Source organism: Amblyomma maculatum, chromosome 11 (genome assembly GCF_055883805.1).
Source record: "Amblyomma maculatum isolate TAMU_Amacu chromosome 11, ASM5588380v1, whole genome shotgun sequence".
Classification (NCBI taxonomy): domain Eukaryota; kingdom Metazoa; phylum Arthropoda; class Arachnida; order Ixodida; family Ixodidae; genus Amblyomma; species Amblyomma maculatum.
This window is the reverse complement of record NC_139354.1, coordinates 163,409,455-163,435,308: the sequence shown is the minus strand read 5'-3', so window position 1 is coordinate 163,435,308 and position 25,854 is coordinate 163,409,455. Positions and strand designations below refer to the sequence as shown.

The window sequence follows — 25,854 nt, the reverse complement described above, 5'->3', positions numbered from 1 at the left end:
TGACCGACCCCAGCAACCTACGAACCCCAGCGACTTTCCGCTAATGCACTCAATCATGCAATTGGTCAGGAAACGCAAGATCACGTGTGACCTCAACCTTCACCCGGCTGCCTTTTCGTAGCCATGGACTGCATTTCCGGCGCTTCCTCGTCGACACTGGAGCCGAAATCAGCATACTGCTGTCCTCCAAGACTGAGCGTACTTCCAAGTCACTCGAACTTACTCTCCGTGCGGCCAACTCAACCTTCATCGCCACGTATGGCTCACTCTGGACCGTGGCATGCGGCGCATGTTTCGATGGGTCTTCATCGTTGCCGATGTCCATCAGTCTAACTTTGGATCAGACTTCCTGGCGAATTTTGATCTGGACGTCAGCATGCTTTGCCATTGTCTCGTCGACCTTTCCATTACTGGTGTTATATCAGCTGATGCTTCCACTGGCATCTGCATGCTGATCCCGTCATGCCCGTACACCCAATTCCTCGCAGACTTTCCAGAGGTCACGAGGTCTTGTAATCTCCACCAGTCACACAAGCATGGTATAACAAACTACATTGTCATGCGTGGTCCACCCGTCACAGCTCGCTCGCGCCGCCTCTTTGGTGAGTGCCTGGTGATTGCTAAACAGAAATTGGACCACATGCTGGGTATTATTCGCCCTCTGCCTAGCACTTGGGCCTCACCACTCAATCTGGTGCCCAAGAAAGAACTGGGTGACTGGCGTCCTTGTGGAGACTATACAGGGCTTTCAACGCTCACACGGTCCATGACAGCTATCTGCTTCCACATATCCAAGACTTTACTGGACACCTGGAAGGATCTTTAGTAAAGTGGCCATTGTCAAAGCGTACCATCAAATCCCGAAGGTGGCCATGACTACACCCTTCGGCTTGTTTGAGTATGTGCGCATGCCCTTTGGGCTACGCAACGCAGCTCAAACTTTCCAAAGATTCATTGCTGAAGTGGCGCGCGGACTCCTGGCTGTATTTGTCTACATCAACGACATCTCCTGCTTGACAATCTATGAGTGAGCCGACTGGAAGGGCAGAAGGCTCTTCCGGGAGCACGATAGCGGGGGACAGTGAAAACCTACATGACAGCAGCCTTGTATAGGTCACGCATACATAAAACTCAAACCAGCTTCGACGCACAGATAACTAGACTCACCACTTCAGGCTACACGACAAAGATCCTTTCAAGCGTAGCAGAGTCAATACTATCAGAAAGCAGGATTCAGAAGGTTTCACACGATTCAAATAATAAAAACATGGCGTACATACCGTATGTGCATAAAGTTTCGCACAACCTGAAAAAGATTGTCAGCCAAGCCAGCGTGAAGCTAATTTTTTCCTTCAGGAATAAGTTAGGAGGATTGCGCAAGAAAGTCAATCAAGAAATTATTTATTTATTTATTTGATCATACTGCAGACTCAGTGAAGGGTCCTGGAAAGAGGGGCAACAATTCCAAAAGAAAACACAAAAGCATAAAGTGCGAAAACATGAACATAAAATTTACACAAGTAAAAGCAAGATGTAAAAAAACAGCAAATCAATGCACGGCCTATTCTAAAGAATCAAAGTCCTGAAGTGATGATAATGGCAGGTTATTCCATTCGGTTATGGTGCGTGGAAAAAAGAAAATTTGAAGATGTTAGTTCTGGCAAAGTAAGGTGTTAGTGATTTGGTGTGTGTATTTCTTGTTGCCCTAGACGATGCCAGTTTAAGATACAAATCAGGAGCCATTGATTATTTATTATTTTTTAGTAGAAAGAGAAATTTTAGCCTTTGTATTCTGTGCGAGATTCAAGCGACTGTATGTTATGTTTAATCATTAGGGTAGATGGTGAGTCAGTGCTGCGATATTTATAAATATAAACCGAACAGCCTTGCATTAAATTCTCTCGAGAGTTTTTGTTTGCGGATCCCAAACAGTGCACGCATACTCAAGTTTAGGTCTAATCATGGTGTTATATGCTAGCTGTTTGACGTCGGAAGGAACTTGTTTTAACTTATGTCTAAGAAAACAAAGGTTACGGAAGGAAGATGAGCATACAGTGTCAGTATGTTTGTTCCAGCTCAAGCTATTCGTTAATGTTACACCGAGGTATCTGTATCTTCAACTTCTGAAAGGTTCCGGGTGGGAAGACTGTATGAAAAAGAATGGCGGTTCTTTTTGTTCGTAATTCGCATAAATACTGTCTTGCCAGCATTTAATTCCATTCCCCATTTATTACACCATTCACTAATACTATATAAGTTAGAATTAAGTAAAATCTGGTCGCCTGGAACATTAATTTCATTATACAGAACACAATCATCGGCAAACAATTTAATTTGAACAGGCTGAGTAATGACGTTGGTAATATCATTAATATATATAAGAAAGAGTAGTGGCCCAAGGACACCGCCCTGCAGGACACCGGAGGTTACTGGAAGTTGGCTGGAACAGTGACCATCGATACTGACACATTGAAATCGGTTGGATAAATAAGCTGAAACCCAGTTAATAATAAATGAAGCGAGACCAATGGTTTCTAGTTTATGGATAAGTTTACTATGTGGAACTAAATCAAAGGCTTTCTTCAAATCTAGAAATATGACATCTACTTGGCCGGAATGGTCAAGAACCTGAGCGAAATTGTGAACGACGGATGTGAACTGGGTGACTGTAGAAAAGCCTTTCCGAAATCCATGCTGGAATGGTGATACAGTAAAAGCTCGTTAATTCGAACTTCACGGGACCGGGAAAAAAGTTCGAATTATGCGATGTTCGAATTATCGAATGGCCTCGAAAAAAACTGACCAGAACCGTTTGTACTACAGTAAATGTACCGTATTTAGTCGCGTAACGAACTCGCTCGCATAATGAACCCACCCAGCCCTGATTTGTGCTTACGAATCTGAAAAAATAATAATAATAAAGGCGTCAGTCGTTACCGCGTCCCTCTGTTTTGCGCCTTCACAGTCCACAACGCATTTCTTGGCAGTGCGCCAAGATGCTGCGCGGAGATAACGGCGTGTTTATCTTTTGACTTTAGCTTGGGCAGGGAGGAGGAAAGCGAACTTGGCAAAGTGCCAGCGCTTGTCCGGTTGTGCAAGCCTCCTTTTCAGTATGTTCGCTCTACCATGCTACGAGCGACTTGGGCGGGCGGCGCCGTCTACTGCCACTCCAATCATCGGAACGAACGGTGCTAAAAGCCGGCGTCATGATAGCGGCTGACTCGCGTGCTTCCGTTGATGACTGATGGGTGGAAGGATGGATGGCTATCGAAAAAAAAAATTAACCCATAGTTTCCGTCCAAAATCATAGCCTTTTATGGGCATTGGCTGGGACCGCGCCTGTAGTACTTATCCCTATTACCAAATTAACAGGGTTGGAATTAACGAGTATTTAGGTTGCGCAGAAGAGACAGCAGGCAGCCGCCGCCGCGCGGCCATGCACTGACCTTGCCGCGGCCGCGTCCTCTCCCTTCAACGCCGCCGGCCGCCACGCCGGTCATGGCGCCATTTAAGTTTTACCCACTATTCCATGGTTTTACCTGGTTCCTTATTCTGTCCCCGTTTTGGACGTGTGCAGCCTCTAATTATGCCTACCGATCGTGGAGGTGTTTTTTCTACTTTCTTTTTCCGCGTGATGTGCGCCAAGCCGCCCTGACGCGGCGGCGCGTAGTTCGAATTATCCGTAGCGGAACCGACTCGCGTTCGAATTAACGGGTGTTTTTTATACACAGATCTCTATGGAGCTTGGCTGGACCAAGTAGTGTATTTCGAATTATCCGAAAATTCGAATTATCAAGGTTCGAATTAACGAGCTTTCACTATAATATGTTGTTGTCTTCAAGAAAGGCTTTTATGTAATTAGCTATACAGTTGAACCCCTTTATAAGGGACATGCACTGGGAAAAGGTTTTTATCTCTTATATGAGAGGTCCCTTATAAGCAGGCTTTTCTAACCAGATGTTATTTCGACGTAGGCATCTTACGGCTAAACTACACAAGAAAAAAGGCTATACCCTGTCGCCAAAGTATTATTATAGCTTTCATTTACAGACTGCACTTGCTTGGTAAGCCACCACGCGCACTGACCACACTTCGCAAAGCCACCACGCGCACTGACCACACTTCGCAACTTTCTTACAATTATTTATTGCTGAAATAGTTGTAAACTTTGGTCTGCTTCACGGCTGCATTGGTGCTGTGCAACTTAATCAGAAAGAGCCTCATGACCATTGGGCCAAAGCTGTATATGTTGGTGACCTGCATTTGAGATGATAGCAAAGTGCGATCACGATGTGATGTGGCACCGCAACCAGCTTATGTGTCTGGTAACACTCCAAAAACCCAACCGAAAAAAGTGCCACGAAATCATAAAAGTAACGAAAACAATAAAACATCCCCAGCAGAAATATCACTCAGAAATTTATGCTTGTTTGTGAAAGGATAACAGCGGCTGTGAGTAACGAGTCTGTGAATGTCGCTGCTCAGACTAAAAATAAATCAAAAGGAAATGAGGCATTTCTGAGTGAAGTTGAAACTAGTTGAATAGCAATCAGAGTAGTTTATTTGTCTTCGCCAGAACAGAACCACCTCTGTTTTTATGTCATTTGTTTTTACAGCTTGTTTACGTCAGCGGCTCTAGCTGAGCAGTTTCTTTGGATTTACCAGATAGATTTGTCGCCCATACTGAAATGTAACGTAATAGACAATTTCCGTTTTATTCTTCAGACTAATGGACACAACACCTATGGTGATTCTTGATAGGAAGCTACACTAATTCGAGAACCCAACGCGTATTCCCGGTATGCTCGCATGTGCAGTCGTGCTGGTGATCTTCTTGGCAAGCCTGAAGAGGTTCTCTACGTTGCATTCCCACTGCAGGCGCTTCTTTTAGTCATTCCATAGCCGACTGGTCTGCTCTTTGTTTGCTGAAATTATAATTAATAATTACGTCGCAGGTGTTTCTCTTCTGCAGCTTAACCTGGCGATGGATGGTGCTGTTAAAATGTCTGTTACAAGCAAGACTGAGTACCAAACGTTAAGACCATTTTCCTTTATAGCCAATTGTTAAAAAAAAGAGCTCTAATTAATGAAAGTCATAGGGCGGTCAACCATTAGGGTGAATGGTGTCTCTTATACCCGATTGTCTGTAACATCCATTTCTCTTATAGCGGGGTTCAGCTGTAATATGTTCAAGAAGCTTGCAGCATGATGAGGTCAACGATATGGGGCGATAATTATTAAACAATGCGGCATCACCTTTCTTATGTATGGGTACTACACGGGCCATCCTCCAGTCGGAAGGCAGACTTGAAGACAAGAGAGAAGCTCGAAAAATGATCGTAAGAAAGTGGGAAATCACGCTGTGAAAATGTAAATTCAACTTTTCAGCAATATCTGTCTTGTTGCTGAGCCGCGCCCCCTCGTGACTCATCGAAGGTAGGGATTTCTTCTGTTTGCTGAGAAAATTCCTGAATTTCTGAGGGGCATTATGTATAAACTTTGGCAAAATAGTTTGAAAGTAATGGCGCTTAGCAGCCGCTACTGCTTTAGTCAAAGAAACCTGCTTCATTTCGATGGTGCTGCGGGGAACATGTGCTCTTCTTAAGCGTTTGAGTCTTCTTTTTTGATGCATGATATCTCGCGTAATCCAGGGATTAGATTTGCCAGTTCTTTTTATTCTTGATGGAATAAATTGTTTGATACAATGTGTGGTCATGTGTTTAAATTTAGACCACAGAACAGAAGGGTCACTTCTTTCAAAGTTGCTAAGACGCAGATCTAAATAATTAGGTAAATTAGAAAGAAGGCATGAAAAAAGAAACACCGAAGAAAATTTGTGAACTGTTGTTGTGGTGTTGTTTGCAAGACTCCCCTCTCATGCGGCCGATTTTACATCGGGGAAACTGGACGGTGGGTTAATGATAGACTACGCAAACACGCCAATGGCATAGAAAACCAGTCACGCCGAAATAACATAGTCATCCATTCCACTGATTTCAAGGACTGTGAGGCGCTTTTAAACCAGACCTCAATCTTTGCCAAATATAAAGATCTGACCTTACGCCTCATATCTGTGGCTTTTCACATTCACGAATTTGGTGACACATGTGTAGGCCAACCGTCTGTTGCTCTATTCCCACAAGAGCTTACCTATCTCAATCGGGGACGGTTTTGATCATTGCTTTGTGATAACAGGACCATGATTGTGTCGCAATTGATTTTTCTTATGTGCTTTGGCTCCGTGCTTTATACTGCTCCTTGTGTCGCAATAAACCATTTGGTCTCATGTGTCTGTCTCGCCTTTCTACACGTCCCGTCTGTTTGAGCTGTTTCTTCCTTCGTTCAACATGAACCAACCAGCCCGACAAAGCCCTCTTCTTGAAGTATCGTCAACTTGGTCAGCTGGTCAGCATATCGGAGTTCACAACAGATATCAGGCACATCAAAGGCATCGACAAAGAGGCAGCTGATGCACTTTAGCGCATTAGCTCCATCAGCATCTGGCTGGCCCGGGCGCAGCTAGAAGACCCTGAGCTTTGGGTGACCGCCTGAAGCTCATGACTGCTCTGGTGCGACATGTCACCGGCTCTGCAGCATCCATTCATTCGTGCCATTTTCCATTCACGACATCTGTCATACCAGCATCAGAGCCACACCTTGCTTGCCAGTCTGCCAGTGACCCACCATAGAGACTACACTCCAGTCTTTCCTGCCACCTGGCCGTCGCTCTGACTTAGTTGGACTGCTACCTCCATCTAATGGCTGCCGGTACATGGTCGACCGCTTCACGCGTTGGCTCGAAGCCGATTCAGTTGCCAAAGCCTTATTTCAGAATGGGTTTCCCTGCTTCGGCTGCCCTGGCATTGTTACACGGATTGCAGCTGCCAGTTCGAATGCACCCTCTTCACTTCCCTCACCTGTGTGCTTGGCACTAAACACTGCCGCACCACAGCCAATGGGATGGACGAGTGGCCCCATCGTCAGCTCAAGGCTGCCCTGGGCTGACCATCTTCCTATGATGCTTCTTGTCCTACGCGCGTTGGCTGTTAGGCAGCCAAGCTCGTATTCGGTGCTCCCCTGCGGCTTCCCAAAGACTTGTTCGTTCCGTCGGCTCCCTCATCCCAGCCCCTGCGGTACCTTCAACGCCTTCAGTACTGCATTCAACACCTGCACTCAGTCACACCTAGGTCTTTGTGCACCCAGACCTTACGTCCTCGACGCATGTTTTTCTAAGGCAAGATGCTGTAAAGGCACCTCTTACCCCCTCATACGACGGTGAAATGTGCTGAGCTGGTAACGAAGCAAAAGATCAGCCTCGGTGCAAAACTAGTAAGCATGCCATCCGTTTCACTGCATGTGCTACAAGGTACCTCTCTCGTGCAAAAAATCATACTATATATTGGCCGAACAGGGAGGTGTCTAAACGAGCAAGAGAATCGCAGTTCAACACCACATGCATGTGTGGTAAAGGAAGAAAGACGCATTGCAGAGAGATCATAGAAGCATACTGCATTAAAAAAGAAGCTGAAAAATGTGTCAGTACTCCATCCCTAGCCTTATCATGGAAGGAAGTCAGTCGCTTATCTGGGTGCTTGTTTCCGCAGAATATACGTGCGTTAATGACCACTCATGCTGCATTGGACGAATGATATTTACATCTATCTATTTATGTATGTAAGTCTTTTTGTAGTAAACAAGTAATTTATGTCCAGCGATTGTCCAGTGTACCTCTTCTGTGTGTTCGTCCTCTACTTGCGCTGGTGCAGAGTTTAATTATTCTTCTTGGCTAAGAAAATCGGATGCACGTTAAAAGTGGGGGCACACTAAAATCGGTAAGCAAATCATATATGCACAAGGATAAGATCAGTTTGAAGTTTAGCACTGAACGTTGGTGCTTGTTCCAGCTATATACCTGCTAAGTTCAATGCATTTCCCCAGAGAGGTATCCTGTACAAATTCATTAAACTGTGCATCATTTGAGCGAAACTTGCAAAAGAAAGTCTACTAAAATATGACATTTCAGTTCGTCTTAACTTCACCAGACTGATAACAAAAAAAAAAGATCAGAAAATAGATTTCCAGTGTCACAATTCCTGTCCTCTTGATCAAAATTGTAGGATGCAATGCTCAACTTCAAGCTCCATTGTGGGTCTATGAGCACAAAGAGGAGAGAAGCAGCTTATATATATATATTCTGTGCGTTTTCTCGTAATAAAGCATTGTTGAAACAGTAGCACCGTCCTGTGATTCCCTCCTCTTTGTGTCACCCTTTCAGACTGCCTCTGACAGTGACATCTCGCGAGTGTTCCATTCTAACTAGACAGTCGAAGCATGTAACCATAAGTTGTCGTTGTATCAAATGGTAAGACAGAGGTGCTGCTTTGTGCAGGTCGTCTATGTGCATGAGTAAGCGCAAGAGATATGCTCACCCGTCTGCAGTTGTCTGTGTCGACTCCTTTGCCTTCACATCACCGTCCAACAGAGTGGTCTGAAAAATCAAAAGGCCACATGGTACGGTGCCACATGTGGCGTCCCAAGGCTGAGTCACGAGAGTGAGTAGAGTTCTGGATTAGTTTCAACTAGCATTGGTTCTTTAGCATGGGACGAGTTTAACGTGTAGTGAATTTGTCCTCAGCATGCCTTTAAAGTTCCCAGTCTGTTCTCAAGTACTAGCTATGCCTGCCACAGACAAGTGTGCAGGTCCTAGTGGGTTAAATATGAGACTCGTGTTAGGTACACTGTTGCCTGGGCTGCATTCACTGTTGGAAGAGAAAGTAAGAACAAATTCAGGTTGGTCTACAATGTGTTAAGAAATAGCATCACCACTGCTGCTGCAGTCTGTTCACGCAGATGAGTGTTTTCTGGGGCGAGGATCTCCCTTCAGATAATGTCAAGTGGCACAGCAATGTCCAAATTAAATTTTCTCAACCGCTTCCAATGGCACTATCAGGAAGAGGGATAGAACTGTTTTTTAGAGGTTGCCCTCCATCTCAATGTATATGCGAGCACCTGTGCGTCTGATGGCAGGCCATCTGGCAGCTCCCCGTCGGGCGAGCCCTTGTCCTGAGGGGGTGAGCCCTTGCTGGTGTCCTCATCCGTCGTCTGCTCTGCATCATCCAGGCTCGACTGGGGGCTCAGCGTCGACTTGGGCGGCTGCACATGGTACCTGCAAGCAGAAAAACTGAATTGGCGTCAATGCAGAACTTAAGTTTTGAGGGATTATCCTTGCAGAGAAAAAGAAAACAGTAGGACAATGAAAGAGATGACACAAGCAGTAAGACTATTTTCATTAACCTGCACGGACTACACTAGTGTACCATGACTTTACTTCGTTTGCCTGCAAAAGAAAAACATAGCTTTGGGCACCTACACAAAATGCATTTTGTTTAGATGTGACATAAAAACCGCGCTTCTCTGCGCTGCTTTCCCAATGGTTTAGGCTAGCAGATGAAGGTGGGCATTCCAACAAGCAACCCATAAGCAGCTTGTTCCCTAAATGACAGTAGTAATGTGCATTGGTGTGCAGTTTTACTTTCTACAGATACTGGAGGCTGTTCAGCAATAAGTCACATTTAGATTAGCCACATTCATTACGTATATGTTTTTTGCAGGCGTTGCAAAGATAATGAAGATGATGATGATACTCATGTCTGTGCGCCAGAGTATAAGGAATGTACAGTGATAGAAAAGAACTCGTTAGCTAGGAAGATAATTGAAGCTCACTTGAGAGGAAGGCTCTCGGAAGAATGCATTAGTGCTTCATCCGTTGCGTTGTCAGAGAAAGAAAGATGGTACCTTGATTGTGACAAGTATCTGCTCACTGATCATATCGTATTCACACGTATGTCAATTGTGTATTGACACGTGCCTGGTAGTATGTCATTAATGCATGTATTCTTTCTGGCCGCCAGGGAGGTATTTATACCTACTGGCATCCAATAAAAACATTTAGTTGTGAGCCAGCGCTGTGTGGTGTCCCTCCTTCATCTTTTGCTCTCTTTTGTGCTGTAGTTATGGATAACTTGTAGAACCAGTTTAAATTTTTCTGCTCTGGAGAAGTTCTGATCTTTGATGGATCTTTTTGAGAACTAGTGTGCATGCGTTGTTGTGAAAGAGGCCGTAGCGGCCGTGCTTGAAGAAAACTGCTACTCGTGGTGATGCAGCATTAACATAAAATTTTTGTGATAAAAGGACTTCCAGCAAGTCAAATATTGAATCCCACAGTCGGCTTTGTTATCTGATGGTGCTGAGTGGTGCCAGCTATTCACTAGTGAGCCTTGACTCTGAGTCAGGGTAGTCTTAGTCCATGAAAACACATTCCTGAAGGTCTGCCGCATCTCCAACATGCGTACATGGCCTATACAGCCAGTTTGCAGCAGTTTTGGTTAGTTTCCTCACGAAAACCAGGAAGTTTCACTGAATGGCATGAGAAATCAGGCTCTTTCCACCTGCAGTTTATTTATGTAGCTGAAGAATGCCGCTGTACAGACAGCTAATTTTTTGTACACAGTGTTCCCCGGTCATTGGTCTTCAAAATGTATATTATACAGTTGAACCCGGATATATCGAATTCGAAGGGGATTGCGAAATAGTTTTGATATATTGATAATTTGATACACAAAAATTGCCTTGATACGCAACTTGCGATCGTGAAAATGATACTGTACTTGTCATGTAATCAACTTACTCGTATAATAAACCCACACTCCACTTCTGCCTTCGAGAATTAAAAAAAAAAGCGTTTGGTGCCGCATCCCCGTTTTGGGCGTCTCAAATCCACAGCTCATTTATTGGCAGCGCACCAAGATGCTGCGCAGCGATAACATCATAGTGCGTTTATCTTTTTACTATAGTACTTTTGATAGATCCCTCAATGGCAGGGAGGGAACTTGGCTGAGTGCCCGTGATGGCTTGATTGCACTAGCCTGGTTCGGTTTATCAAGCTGCGCTTGGGGCAGGCATAGTCCACTGCCACAAAATCATTGGAGAGCGTGATAGCTGCAAATGCCGTTTGAAGAGAACAATGCTAACAGCCGGTGTCATGATCGCATCTGACAGCGTGCTTTCATTGATTCATAGATGCAATGAACGACTCTCGCAAAAAAAAAAAAAAAAACTGCCGCTTCTTAACGTCTGCAGCCGCCATAGCATACACCACGCCGCACGTTCAGCACGACGGCAAAAATGAATGGCTCCTGAAAAAAAAAAAGAGAAGCTGACGCTTCTTAGCGTTCGCAGCCGTCTAGCTACGCACGTTAGGCATGATGACGCCAGACGCGCATCGCAGCCGCCGCGCACTGAGCGTTGAAAGCGTGTGCCACAGACCGAGCTGGCTTGTCCGCGCATGCGTAGTGCGTAGGGGTGTGCGAATATTCGATAATTTCGAATATTCGATCGAATAGCACAGCATTCGATATTCGCTTCGAACCAAATTCTCGGTATTCGAAATTTCGAAGTATTCGTCTCGTGCGAATTGTTTCTGGGACGCTCGCCCGCTTGCTTTGTGTGGTTTCGGTTTCGAGTAATGCAGCATGGCTTTTTACGCGAAAGCGTATACAGGTCGTTCGCCCGAAAATTCGTCGGCCCCCCTCCTTTTTTTCTTTTTCAAGAGCTGCGGAAAAGATTATCCGACAGGACAGATGCAAAGATAAACACGCAGCCCTACCACGCTATCGCTTCATTCAGTCAGGTGACGAATCATGCGTACCGAACATGGGCGACCGTTCTCGGAGTGGCGAAAAATTCAGCGGCAGCCCGGAGACTTGATGTCGCCGAAGTGTATACTTACGTCAATGGGAAGGGCGCCTTTAGCGTGTAATAACGCCAAGCTTATTGCGCACCCGTGGAGCGTTATACTGCCGTGAACGCTCGGCATAGGTCACTGACAACGGGAGAAACTTTGTTTCGGCGGTTGCGCGATCGTCATGGCAGGGCGTGCTGTGTTTCGACCACACGTTTCAGTTATGCATCAATGATGTCAAAAAAGATGTGGCGGGGCTTGCGCAGCCTTGTAAAAAAGCAAGGTCAATAGTAGGTCGGTATAAGCGAAGTGCCAAGGCTCGAGCACGCCTTAATGAAATTCAGAAAAGCATGCTTTTGGATTGTCTTGAAGTAGTGCAGGACGTACCGACACGTTGGAACAGCGAGCATGCCATGATGGCCAGACTTCTAAGACTTCGTGCCCCTATTACTGTGGAACTTTCAGAATGGGACGTGGTTGAAAATCTCACCGCACAAGAGTGGAAGCTACTAGCAGCATCAGTAAAGGTCCTGCAGCCGCTTGATCAGGCCAAAACTCAACTCTCTGGGGATAGCTACCCAACTCTCTCACAAGTTATCCCGCTGCTTGAATGCACAAGGATCGTTCTTGCACAGCATTTGAATGATTATGATGCAGCATCAATTGCATCCAGCCTACTAAAGAGCATCAAGTCTAGATTTCCTGACATCAAGATGTCTCAGCTTCCAGCATTAGCCATGTTGGCTGACCCTAGGTACAAAGATGCATGCTACACTACCGAAGCTGAAAAGAAATGGGTGCTTGATCTCCTTGTGAAGGCAGCAGAAGAGACGGTGCTAGTGCATCAGCATGCTGAGGTTCCAAGCGGAGTCTGCGCATCTCCAAGACCTTCCACTTCGGGTGACTCTGTGTGGTGCGCCTTTGACAAATTTAGTTCCGATAAGAGCCGCCGACCACACCATATAGTGAAGAATGAAGTCGCCGAGTACTTGAAAAGCCCCCTTCTTCCGCAGTCTGAAGACCCTTTGGCGTGGTGGAGAACCAACGGCAGCCATCTGTACCCATCCATAGCACCACTTGCACGCAAATATCTTTCAATCCCAGCAACACAGACTACGAGCGAAAGGCTGTTTTCAGCTGCAGGAAACATTGTGCGCTGTCAGAGAGAGAACCTGCTCACCCGTCATGTAGAACAGCTTGTGTTTCTGCACGATAACATTTAGATTGGAGTATGCTGGGCTGTAAATGGAAGCTGTCACCGGAAGTGCAGAATGTCTTCTTTTTTTCTTTGCTGTTCTTAGTGCTCTTGCTGCAGTGTAGTGCAGTTACTACTATGGTTTCAGTTATTGGTTGTACTACTGGCACCGTTCTGTTATACTCTCATTTTTCTAAATTTTATCTCGAATTTCTTATTAGAAAGCCAGCAGTATCTTTATGTGTTATAACTTTTTATTACCAAGCCAGCAAAAATTGTTCATCACTCACTTTAGGTGCTTTCTTAAAATTTTGAAGTGTGGTTTTAAATAAAGCCTCAGTGCAGTATGTAATGGCATCGTGTATTGGGAAAATAAATGGTTTTGGAAATGCCTACTGTGAGTCAGCCTCTTTTTAGTGCCAGAAGTACTATTCGAACTATTCGCTTCGAAATTATTCGAAGAAAATCACTATTCGCTTCGAATTCGCTTCGAATCAAAAAACCACTATTCGCACAACCCTAGTAGTGCGTGCTGCTGCGAATGAAGACCGGGAAAGAGAGAGGAGGGGGAGAGATAAAGCTCAGCAAAAGAGATGGGCACACCGGCACACCCTTGCGCCTCGCTCTATCGCAATTTTCCCCTCTCCCGAACAGTACGGCTGCATTGGTTCCCTTTCGTTCCTTCACACACATGCTTGCAAACGTCATGTGCTAGAGCATGGTAAGCTCTCACTGCTGATGCACGCGCCTTTGTGGAGAGGGCGCGGCACTGCCCTTTACCAGCCGTCGCTGAACTGCAACCTCACATTCTTTCCGCGCGTGGCTTGAAAAGGTCACGCGGCAAACAGCCGAGGATGATCCGATCCTCTTTGGGGAAGGCGCACCGTCCAGTGCGTGGTGCGAAGTTCGATATATCGAACAACCGGTGAAATTGAGTTCGATGCCATCATCATCATCATCAGCCTGACTATACCCACTGCAGGGCGAAGGCCTCTCCCATATTTCTCCAATTAACCCGGTTCTGTCCTAGCCGCATCCACTTGACCCCTGCAAACTTCTTAACCTCCTCCGCCCACCTAACTTTCTGCGAGTGCTTGCCAAATGCGCTCCATCCCAATCTTATTCTCCTTCTTATTTCCTTTTCATGGTCCGGATCTGGGGTTACTACCTGTCCTAAGTAGACATATTCGCCTACTACTTCCAGTGCTTCTTTACCTAACATAAATTGCTGTTCCTTCCCAAGGCTGTTCAACATTACCTTAGTCTTCTGCATATTGATTTTTAAGCCTACTTTCTACTTTTCCTGTCTAGGTCATCAATCATTAATTGCAGTTCATCCCCACGAGTTACTTAACAAAGCAATGTCATCAGCAAATCGCAGATTACTGAGGTATTCTCCATCTACCCTTATCCCTAACTGCTCCCATTCCAAGTCTCTGAATACTTCCTCTAAGCAAGCTGTGAATAGTACTGGGGAGATCGTGTCTCCTTGCCTAACACCTTTCTTTATGGAAATTTTGTTACTTTCTTTATGCAGAACTATGGTTGCGATGCAGCCACTATATATTGTTACGCCCTTAGCGTCGCGACGGAGAGGTTCTAGTCGGTTCAGTACGCTAGGTACACACGGTTAGCGGGAACGACACAAGTGCCACCAGACAAAGGTCGAACGGGCGCGCACACTTCTTCCTCTTCCTTCTTTCTTCCTCCGTGCTCGGTTTTAGAACAAGTCCGTAACACTTCCCCCGTCGCAGGCGAAGCCCTCCGGGCGAGTCAATCGTCAGCACGAGGATGACAGGGTTTCAGACGCGCGACGTGGGCAAGCTCAGTTCGTGAAGAACGTCGGCCACTTTTTGTAAGGCGCGCAATCCGATAGGTGAGGTCACTAATTGCCTCGAGGATAACATAGGGACCGATATAATGCGCGAGCAGTTTCTGACTTAAGCCACGCTTCCTTAGTGGACGCCAAAGCCAGACCATATCTCCAGGGAGGTAGGTGACGTGGCGATGGTGGTCGTCGTAGCGGGATTTCGAGCGCTTTTGTGAGGCGAGAGTTCTCAGGCGGGCTATCTGGCGGGCTTCTTCAGCCCGGCACAGGATCTCAGCAATCTCAGGTTCGTCATCTGTGGAGAACGGGAGGATGGTGTCGAGGATGTGTCGAGGAGACCGGGCATAGAGGAGAAAGAATGGACTGTAACTTGTTGTTTCCTGTTGGGCGGTGTTGTATGCGTATGTTATAAATGGTAGCACAGTGTCCCAGTCCTTGTGGTCGGCGGCGACGTACATTGAAAGCATGTTGGTGAGTGTCCGGTTGGTTCGCTCGGTCAACCCATTTGTTTGCGGATGATACGGGGTAGAATGTCGGAAACGCGTTTGGCACAAACGAAGGAGTTCTTTGACAACATCAGCGGTGAACTGACGCCCTCGGTCGCTGATCAACACTCGGGGAGGCCCATGGCGCAGTATAACAAAGTGCAGCAGGAAGAGGGAGACTTGGTGTGCAGTAGCTGATGGAAGGGCTGCCGTCTCACAGTAACGAGTGTGGTAATCAGTGCAGATGACTATCCAGCGGTTGCAAGAATGAGACTTGGGAAAAGGTCCCAAGAGGTCTACCCCGACTTTCTCAAAAGGGGATCTTGGAGGCGTCACCGGATGAAGAAGACCAGGAAGAGTGCCGGCGGGGCGTTTGTGACTCGCACATTGAGCACAGCTAGCCACATACTTCTCAGTGGTTTCACGCATCCGGGGCCAGTAGAAACGTTCTTGGATGCGATAGAGCGTCCGCGCAGATCCCAGGTGTCCCGAAGTGGGGTCGTCGTGCATAACGCGCAAAACAGAGGAGCGTAGGCTGACGGGCACCACCAGAAGGTAGCGGAGACCAGTGGGAGAATAGTCCTTTTTGTACAAAAGACCACTCCGTATACAATAGGGAGTGGAAGCTGTAGGGTCCCTTGCAGCGGTAAAGAATGGTTGGAGATTCTCATCTTTCCTCTGCTCAGTGCGGAATGTACGGGTATCGGGGAATGGAGGTAAAACCGCAACGATGTAATGATCAAAATTGTCGGCGTCACATTCCGTTGTGGGAAGCGGTAAACGTGAGAGACAGTCCGCGTCAGCGTGGCGGCGTCCACTCTTGTACGAAACTGTATAATCAAACTCTTGTAAACGAATTGCCCACCGTGCAAGACGGCCAGATGGGTCACGGAGGTTTATCAGCCAGCACAGGGAATGATGATCAGTGACCACTGTGAAGGGCTGCCCGTATAGATAACAGCGAAATCGCTGAACGGCGAAAACTACCGCGAGGCATTCTTGCTCAGTGATTGTGTAATTTCGTTCAGGTTTGCTTAAGGAACGACTGGCGTAAGCAATAACGTGTTCCTTGTCGCCGAAACGCTGAATCAGCACAGCACCAATGCCAACACCACTGGCGTCCGTGTGCAGTTCCGTTGGAGCAGAAGGGTTGAAATGCCGGAGAATCGGATGTGACGTTAGTAAAAACTTGAGCTGGCAAAAAGAAGAGTCACACTCTGATGTCCACTCGAAGGGAGCGTCTTTGTGGAGAAGGCACGTAAGCGGGTTAGCAATGTCAAGCAAAAACGTGTTCCCTGGAGGGCTCCGAGGAGACAGGGTGCATTGGGTAGCGAAACTCATCTTCAGGTTTTCGGGTTGGATGCCGGAAATAGCGAGCAGGTGGTGGTTGAGGATGGTACTCATAGTGCTGATCATAGGGCGACAAGAAGTTAGTAGGGCGCGAGTCGTAGCGAGGTGGGTGACCAGGGCTATCGAACCTTGGCGTCGCGCTGTTGGAGTAAGCGTCCGCCTGTGCTGTATTGATAGAATTCACAACGGGCATCGACGGGAGCAAGGAGGGAGGCCCTCGAGAGCCGACGTCAGAGGGCAATGATGATGGAGACCGTACAGGGGGCTCAAACCGCTGCAGTTCCTCACGAACTATTTGCCGGATCGTCGACGACAAGTCCATGAAGTTGTCTTCAATGCTCACCACAGATGGAACGTTGGCGAGCCGCCCAAATTTTGGCGTTATGCGACGAGTCTTTAATGTCTCGAATGTGCGAACATGCCGAATGACATCACAGACGGCGTTCAGGTCACCTTTAGCAATTAGAAAATTATAAACATCATCTGCGATGCCCTTCAGAAGATGTCCTACTTTATCTTCCTCGGTCATATTAGCGCTTGCAGTTTTACATAGCTTCAGGACCTCCTCTATGTAAGTTGTGCATGTTTCCCCAGGTAGCTGGGCTCTGTGCGTAAGCGCGTGTTCAGCTCGCTTCCTTCGTGCAAGACAGTCACCGAAGCACTGCCGCAATTCAGTAACAAAACGGTCCCAGGTGGTAAGAGAGTCTTCGTGGTTTTCGAACCAAACAAGAGCGGTATGGGTTAGGAAGAAAACCACGTTTGCGAGCTTAGCGGCGGCGTCCCATCGATTGTAGCGGCTCACCCGTTGGTAGTGGGTCAACCACTCGTCAACGTCCTCGCCTGCCGCTCCCGCGAAAGTCCGGGGCTCCCGATAGTGATGCGAAGAACTGTTCGCTGCACCCGCAGGCCGATCTTCAGCCTGGATCACCGCGTCACCACGGGCTGCTTGCGGGTCATTGGCCGATTGCATGGCGCTGGTTTGCGGTTCGAGGCCCGCAAGGCGACGACTCCGGCGAGGCTCCAGTTGTGTCGGTGCTGTCTGTAGCGCCAGGGATCGTTACCCAGCACCTCCACCAAAATGTTACGCCCTTAGCGTCGCGACGGAGAGGTTCTAGTCGGTTCAGTACGCTAGGTACACAAGTGCCACCAGACAAAGGTCGAATGGGCGCGCACACTTCTTCCTCTTCCTTCTTTCTTCCTCCGTGCTCTGTTTTAGAACAAGTCCGTAACAATATATCTTCCAGCACTTTCATGTACGGCTCGTCTACCCCCTGATTTCGCAATGCCTGCATGTGTTCAATATACGACGCAGCTTTCCTATACTTTTACATGGAATTTTCAAGGGAATATTCAGTGAGTTCGATATAACCAAAATTCGAATTATCCAGGTTCGATCTATCTGGGTTCGACTGTGTATTTTGTTTATTAATAATGCGTCTACGTATAAATATTCTGCCTTTTCTATCTTACTTTTAACAACTTGCGACAAAAATGGCAATTTTCTGATTTTTTGTGTGTTCAGAAATAAATGTTTTGCTCTGTAACCCACGTTTTTGGAAAGAGCATTCTATTATGTGCAATTTCGTATGCTGCAACGTGTGCTGCAGTATTATTTGTACTGGCAAAATATATCTTTTGATACCTATGAAAAACCGCCATTTTGACATTTTCATGTAACGTAAGAGTTAACCCGGTCCTGTGCCAGCTGCATCCTATTGACCTCTGCAAACTTCTTAACCTCATCCGCTCATCTAACTTTCTGTCGCCTCCTGCTATGCTTTGCTTCTCTTGGAATCTAATTTTTTACCCTAGGCGATCATCGATTGTCCTCTCTCCGCACTCCATGCCCGGCCCATGCCTATTTCTTCTTGATTCATCATCATCATCATTTATTTTCCCTTAAGAACCCCTAGGCGGGGCATTACATAAAGGGGGAGCAAAAAATAAACGAAATCACGATCAAAAGGAACATTTGGAATATAGCAGTGAAGAAGGCAAACATAATTGTTAAAAGAGCATTATAAAACGAAAGAGTGAACAATCATAGATGCATTGAGGCCATCGCGCAATATGAAGAGGAAAATGGGAACAATGTTTTGCATGCAAAGGTTCAACAATATTAAAAAAAAGTACAAGACGTGCAGAGGTGGTACTCAAAAGTGCGACTAAGGAAGGAGATAAGATAAAAGCAGGGTTTTGAATTTAATTAGGTCACTCTCATTTACAATCGCCTCAGGTAGACCATTCCACTGTTCAATGGCGGATGGCAAGAACGATTTATGAAATGCATTGGTGGAACCATGTAGACGCTGCAGGCTCAGACTGTTAAAAAGGCGACACGATGTTCTATTGGGAGGGAGCAGGAGTGTGCAGTGCAAATGAGGAAAACAGTAATATAACTTGTTGAAAAGGCAGAGTTTGGCAATTGTACGGTGAGAAGACAGTGGCGGTATGTCAAGCGATGATTTTATGCCAGAAACACTGCTCCTACAGTCGTAACATGAAGTAATAAATTGGGCCGCACGACTCTGTACTGATTCTAATGCGTCAATTAAGTATGCATGACATTCCTTCTTGATTGCTACTAGAATGTCATTAACATGTGTTATTTCTCTAACCCATTCTGCGCACTTTCTATCTCTTAACGTTACGCCTACCATTTTTCAATCATAGCCCTTTGTGTTGTCCTCAACTTGAGTAGAACCCTTTTCGTTAGCCACCACGTTTCAGCCCCTTAAGTGAGTACAGGTAAGATGCAACTGTTGTCTACTTTCTTCTTGAGCGATACCGGTAAGTTGCTAGTCATAATCTGCGAGTGCTTGCCAAATGTGCTCTATCCCAATCTCATTCTCCTAGTTATTTCTCTTCCGTGGTCCGGATCTACGGTCACAACCTGTCCTAAGTAGACATATTTACCCACCACATCCAAAGCTTCGCTATTTATGTTAAACTATGGTTCCTTTCCCTAGGAAGTTCAGGATTACCTTAGTCTTCTGCATATTAATCTTTAGGCCTACCTGTCCGCTTTTCCTGTATAGATCATTTATCATTAGTTGCAGTTGGTCTCCTGAGTTACTTAACAAGGCATTGTCAGCAGCGAATTGCAGATTACTAAGATATTCTTCATTGACCCCGATGCCTAACTGCTCCCATTCCATGCCTTTGAATACATTCTCTAAGCAAGGTTTAAATAATTGCACTGGGGAGATCGTGTCTCCTTGCCCTTCAATTTCTGAATTGGAATTTTATCACTTTCTTTATGCAGAACTATGGTTGCTGTGGAGCCAATACAGGTATTTTCCTGTATTTTTCATATACGGCTCCGTCTACCCCCTGATTTCGCGATGCCTGCACGACTGCTGAGGTTTCGGCGGAGCCAAATGCTTTTATGTAAACAATGAATGCTATGAATAAGGCCTGGTTATATTTCGAGCATTTTCCTATAATCTGGTTGACAGCATGATGTTATTGATAGTAGAGTACCGTTTCTGAAATCTTGCTTGATACTTTGGTTGATTGAAATCGAAGGTTGTCCTGATTCGATTAGCGATTACCTTAGTAAACACCTTGTACGTAATGGATAGTAACTCTGATTGCAACGTTATGTATCCATTTTCTTATTTTTGCAATTGCCCTCAGCATATGCTTTTAGCAGGCCTAAGCTCTTCCCAATCTGCACCAATCCCAGGAATGTTGCCCTGCACTCACTTGACTTCGCCATCCTCCTCGGTCTTAGTGATGTCCAGGCCAAAGGCGCGCATGTGCGGGGCCATGTCCGCCTCGGCCGGCAGACCTGCCGCGCCCGCTGCCATGGCGACCGCCGTGGGACCGGCCTCCAGAGCCAAGGGTGGTCCTGTGGGGTACTTGAGCCCCCTGGTGTCTTCCTCGGGCGCCCCGCCACCTACCAGGGGCTGGCCACCCATCAGCCGCAATGTCACACGAACTATGCTCCTGTAATATGACAGCCAGGTAAGCATGTTAGGAAATTTGGGGAAACAAATTTGAGGGATCCACACGGGATAAAACATGCGGGGAAGTTTGGCAGAACTCTGAGGAAAACAGTTTGAAAATTTCTAGCTGCAGTGGTCACGACCTTTTACTACTTTAGTGGCAGCCTCTGGGCTCAAGCCAAGGGTGGGTGCTGATAATCATTGGATAATCATTCGTCGCACACAAAACTGCACCGGACGGATTGCTAAAACATCAAGAATAAGTAACAAGTGAAGAACATTGCTTGTTTACTGCTCTTTTATGTGCACCAGCTCAATATTTGGGAACACAGCGCGGAACTGACAACTTTTATTTCAAAAGAAAGAAGGTGACCCGTATTTAAGCGGTGCCTATCATAACACGTGATCAATTCAGAGGGAAAAAACACTGCTAAAAAACCTTTCTTGAAGAAAGAATTGGCCAAAGACAACAAAAATGTTAAGAGGGATAAGCTCTGATAAATAATTTCTGCTACATGAAAGTTATCTCCAGTGCTGATAACCAGAAAAAAGAGATGAACATTTAAAAGCGAAAATTTAAAAGGTTTTCGCTTTTAAATGTTCATCTCTTTTTTCTGGTTATCAGCACTGGAGATAATTTTCATGTAGCAGAAATTATTTATCAGAGCTTATCCCTCTTCACATTTTTGTTGTCTTTGGCCAATTCTTTCTTCAAGAAAGGTTTTTTAGCAGTGTTTTTTCCCCCTGAATTGATCACGTGTTATGATAGGCACCGCTTAAATATGGGTCACCTTCTTTCTTTTGAAATAAAAGTTGTCAGTTCAGCGCTCCGTCCTGTCTACCTTCGTTTTCTTGTGTTGCGTCCTGTTCCGCGCTGTGTTCCCAAATATGGATTTGAACCAACAGCAAGTGTTGCTTAACTATATTACCAGCTCAATGCAATTCTCTGCGCAGTGTAGTGAATAATGAGCAAACTTGCAGATTTGTTCTGGAGTGACCTGCGTGATCTCGCCCTGCTACATGTCACAGACGTTTGGTAGGTCCCTCTACAACATACCGAAAAACATGGTCCACAACTTGATAAGCCCTCCAGAACCACTTTTCTCTGCAGCACAGCACCGGTCCCCATAGCATGCATCTAACTGGCTCTAGTATTACCGTACTTATCCGACTCTAGCCTGTCCCCAATTCTCACGTGCGGCTGATTTTCATAGTCAAAAAAAAAAAAAAAAAAAACCCAATTATAATGCATACAAGTTACTTGTGATCACGAAAAATGGAAAAGTTGTGCAAGAGGAATGGTTCCAATACACTATAGCGCAGCAAAAGACGAGGACACAAGAGCGAGAGACGAACACCACGAGCACTAACTTCCAACAAATTTTATTCTCCTGAAGCATCATATATAAACACCAGAAAAACATGAATCACATGTGCAAACAGTATCAATTCCTTAGAAAGACAAGCTCTTTATCTGAGAGGAGAATGGAAGGTGTGCTTACACACGCGCATCCTGAACTATTTATCTTTTCGGCTTCAATGATTTCGCGCGTTACTCTTTCTCTGCTTTTTCCTATTACAACACTTTTATCAAAGAAAGGCTTACAGGTTTTTGAGTTGCATTCGAGAATGTGGTCAACTAGCGATCCGCCTTGCCGGCCGTTTCTGACGTTGCGAGCGTGTTCCATTAGGCACTCGTTCAGACATCTCCTCGTCTGGCCGATATAGTGTTTCCCGCATGACAAGGGAATTTTATATACAACACCTTCATCGCACGAGACGTACGGCTTCTGGTGCTTAATTGTGCATCCGCCTGCTTTTTTGGTGTTGGTTTCTTTCAGCTTGCACAACGTAGAAAGTTTCTTCGGCGCCGAGAACACTACGGTCGCATTTGCTCGTTGACCAATTCTTTTCAAATTGTGAGATATCTTGTGCAGATATGGTAAAACAACAAGGTTTTTCCGTTCCAGAGGAACCGGATTTGGGTGGCATTGATTTTCTGGTTTCATTTTTTTAAGAAGTTTTTCGGCAACAGAAACTTGAACATGGGCGGGATATCCAGCATTAGTCAGCCTCCTGGACTGCTCTTGAAAACTATCGCTCATCATGTGTGGACAAGATTTCTGGAGAGCATTTTGAAAACATAAATTGATAATACCTCTTAAAGAAATAGGCGAATCACGTAAAGATTTTTTAGACGTGTTTTTCAGTGCAAAAACCCATAAACCGGAAAAACCATCCAGAGTGATCATTTCTGAAACTGGCACATGGCAAAAAACTGTTTCAATGTACTTACAAAGCAAACTTAACCTTTTGCCGCTTGACGATCCTTTTATGGTTAAGAAATCTGACGAAATTTTAGACTTCGTTAGGTCGCGCTCTAATGACAGCATTGTTGCATTTTCTGTGGATGTTAAGGATCTTTATTACTCACTGCCGAACGACAAGGTGCTGTGCTGTGTAGAGGAGTACATAGATGAGTTCGGGTGTGTTGCTTTCCAGAACTCGGCGGGTGTGTCATAGAGCAGTTTTTTAGAAATTTTAGCTATTTACTTGCAGTCAACGTTTATTAACTGGGAAGGAAAACCCTACCTTCAGAAAGAAGGGATATGCATCGGGTCGTGCATAGCGCCGATTCTGAGTAATCTGTTTTTATCCAAACTTGACAAGGCTGTTTCCAGCCACCTTGAAAGCTTGGACGTAATCAAGGTCTTTAGATTTGTTGATGATTTTTTTGTTCTTGTTAAGTGTGACCATGGCTCTCTTGAGCCAAAGGCTCAAAGCATTGTAACTATCATGAAAGAGCATTTTAAACCGCTTGTTCTAACATGCGAATTGCCTATTAATAACTCCATTAGATTTTTAGATATTAACTTCACCTTTCACGCTCATCACATATGCTGGGCCTATCAGCCGCGTAGCGACAAGCCGATGCTGCCATATCCCTCCGCTCATTCTAAACTTGTGAAAAGAGGTATTATCAATTTATGTTTTCAAAATGCTCTCCGGAAATCTTGTCCACACATGATGAGCGATAGTTTTCAAGAGCAGTCCAGGAGGCTGACTAATGCTGGATATCCCGCCCATGTTCAAGTTTCTGTTGCCGAAAAACTTCTTAAAAAAATGAAACCAGAAAATCAATGCCACCCAAATCCGGTTCCTCTGGAACGGAAAAACCTTGTTGTTTTACCATATCTGCACAAGATATCTCACAATTTGAAAAGAACTGGTCAATGAGCGAATGCGACCGTAGTGTTCTCGGCGCCGAAGAAACTTTCTACGTTGTGCAAGCTGAAAGAAACCAACACCAAAAAAGCAGGCGGATGCACAATTAAGCACCAGAAGCCGTACGTCTCGTGCGATGAAGGTGTTGTATATAAAATTCCCTTGTCATGCGGGAAACACTATATCGGCCAGACGGGGAGATGTCTGAACGAGCGCCTAATGGAACACGCTCGCAACGTCAGAAACGGCCGGCAAGGCGGATCGCTAGTTGACCACATTCTCGAATGCAACTCAAAAACCTGTAAGCCTTTCTTTGATAAAAGTGTTGTAATAGGAAAAAGCAGAGAAAGAGTAACGCGCGAAATCCTTGAAGCCGAAAAGATAAATAGTTCAGGATGCGCGTGTGTAAGCACACCTTCCATTCTCCTCTCAGATAAAGAGCTTGTCTTTCTAAGGAATTGATACTGTTTGCACATGTGATTCATGTTTTTCTGGCGTTTATATATGATGCTTCAGGAGAATAAAATTTGTTGGAAGTTAGCGCTCGTGGTGTTCGTCTCTCGCTCTTGTGTCCTCGTCTTTTGCTGCGCTATAGTGTATTGGAATCATGTACCAACAAGCCCAAAAAACCACGCTACTGAAGAGGAATAGGTAATTCCACTTCACTCCTCTTTACTCTCCGATAGCTCCTTCTCACTTTTAACCGACCACAACTTATTGTCGTCCGTGCCATCCAGCGCGTTTGCGATAACGAGCATTTCACCATGGCTGACAAAATTGTGGCCCATGCCTCGGATGCTCACCTCATGACTGTTGTTCGGTGTGAACGGCTGGGAGCTAAGCCACTCACTGTAGAGAGCACGAACCCTATTGTTCACTGGTTTGTTCAAGCACAGGCTGAGTAGTTGAAGCTGCAGCATCATGCCTCCGGGTGTATCGATGAGGTCAGTATTGCACGCAGCGTTCTTGCCCTTAGCATGTGGCTAAAGTTGACACTTGAACGTGTCTGAGACAAGCATAGCGCAAAGCTATAATTGGCCTCAGGGCCAATTATAGCTGTTCTGTTCAAGACCATGTCAGTGTGCATCCAGCACTTCTTGTTTGCTCGGATGATGACTCGTGAAAAATTCGCTGCCTTCGGAAGCATTTTCCATCGAGGAAAAACGGCAACTTGTGGCCGTCGACAGTGCAGCAGAGCATCGCAGTTACTCATGTCTTCTCATCGTCTGTCAACAAAACCCATATTTTCTTGGTCCCCTTCACTCCAATGGTCGTGTTGACGGGCATGTTGCATACAGTGGTGTTTGGTCTGCGCTGATGATTAGTACCAGCTGGTAGCCATGTTTTTGCCGTAACGAAATCAAGTAGCTTTGAAAAGCACAAAACTTGTACTGAAGATCAGGTTCTACTCAAAGGCTCCTGGCAATTTATGACATATGCCAGTCTGCCGCCGAAAAGAAAAGCCTTTCTTTTTCATGAACTGTGCTATCCAGTTTCTATTGGCCTCAAACTCGCTCCTGGACAAACTGCGATGCCTAGCCAACTTGAGCGCTTTTACTTTTAGCATCTCAGTTGTGATCGGCATGTGGTCATCTCAGATTCTTTTAACGAAATCTACTAATTCATATTCAATTTCAAGGAATCGGTTTTTATGAGGTCCGTTAAGCCCATAGCAGGTAGATGTGGTCTTTCCGCTTTCTCCAGTCCCGAACACACGTTTTCGGCATGCTATCAGCACGTGCGATGGCTCTGTTTCCATCAGTCTTCGCGTACAAAATGACCGTTTTCTTAAAGCCAACCTCATAGTGAACGACCTTTGGTGCAGCCTCTGCCACCTCAGCAAGAAAGCCCATAGATGCTACAGCACAAAACAAATACAGGCTCCCGGCATCAGCGAGCATTGCTGACCATCTTGAAGTGGCAATGATGGTGGGTGGGAATAAATTCGCGCCATTTTGGTTTGTATCCAATTATGATGTGCATGCTACTTTATGGTTTATATTTAAAAAAAAGGAAAGGTGCACGTTAGAATCAGGTAAGTATGATACTCATATTAAATCATTGTTGCCCATTTTGTCAAT

General features: G+C 45.7%; 2 protein-coding genes across 2 annotated transcripts in view; one reads left to right on the top strand and one right to left on the bottom strand.

Moving 5' to 3' along the window:
• The window catches only part of RyR (Ryanodine receptor), a 1,181,579-nt gene that overhangs the window by 105,063 nt on the left and 1,050,662 nt on the right, over positions 1 to 25,854 (bottom strand). Inside the window, exons 112-114 of the mRNA XM_084584752.1 lie at positions 20,307 to 20,549; positions 9,010 to 9,166; positions 8,430 to 8,488 (exon numbers count right to left, since the gene is read on the bottom strand). Coding sequence (XP_084440878.1) covers positions 8,430 to 8,488; positions 9,010 to 9,166; positions 20,307 to 20,549 — 459 coding nt within the window. The remainder of the gene's footprint in view (positions 1 to 8,429; positions 8,489 to 9,009; positions 9,167 to 20,306; positions 20,550 to 25,854) is intronic.
• Positions 9,254 to 12,963, top strand: LOC146175335 (zinc finger BED domain-containing protein 4-like). Its single transcript, XM_084584314.1, has 2 exons — positions 9,254 to 9,274; positions 11,878 to 12,963. The coding sequence occupies exons 1-2, from the start codon at positions 9,254 to 9,256 to the stop codon at positions 12,961 to 12,963; spliced, it is 1,107 nt and encodes a 368-aa protein (XP_084440440.1).

Coding starts and splice junctions, on each gene's coding strand:
- LOC146175335 (XM_084584314.1), top strand. CDS start 9,254: ATGAAAGAGATGACACAAGCA. Junction 9,275..11,877: donor TGAAAGAGATGACACAAGCA/GTAAGACTATTT, acceptor CGCTCGGCATAG/GTCACTGACAACGGGAGAAA.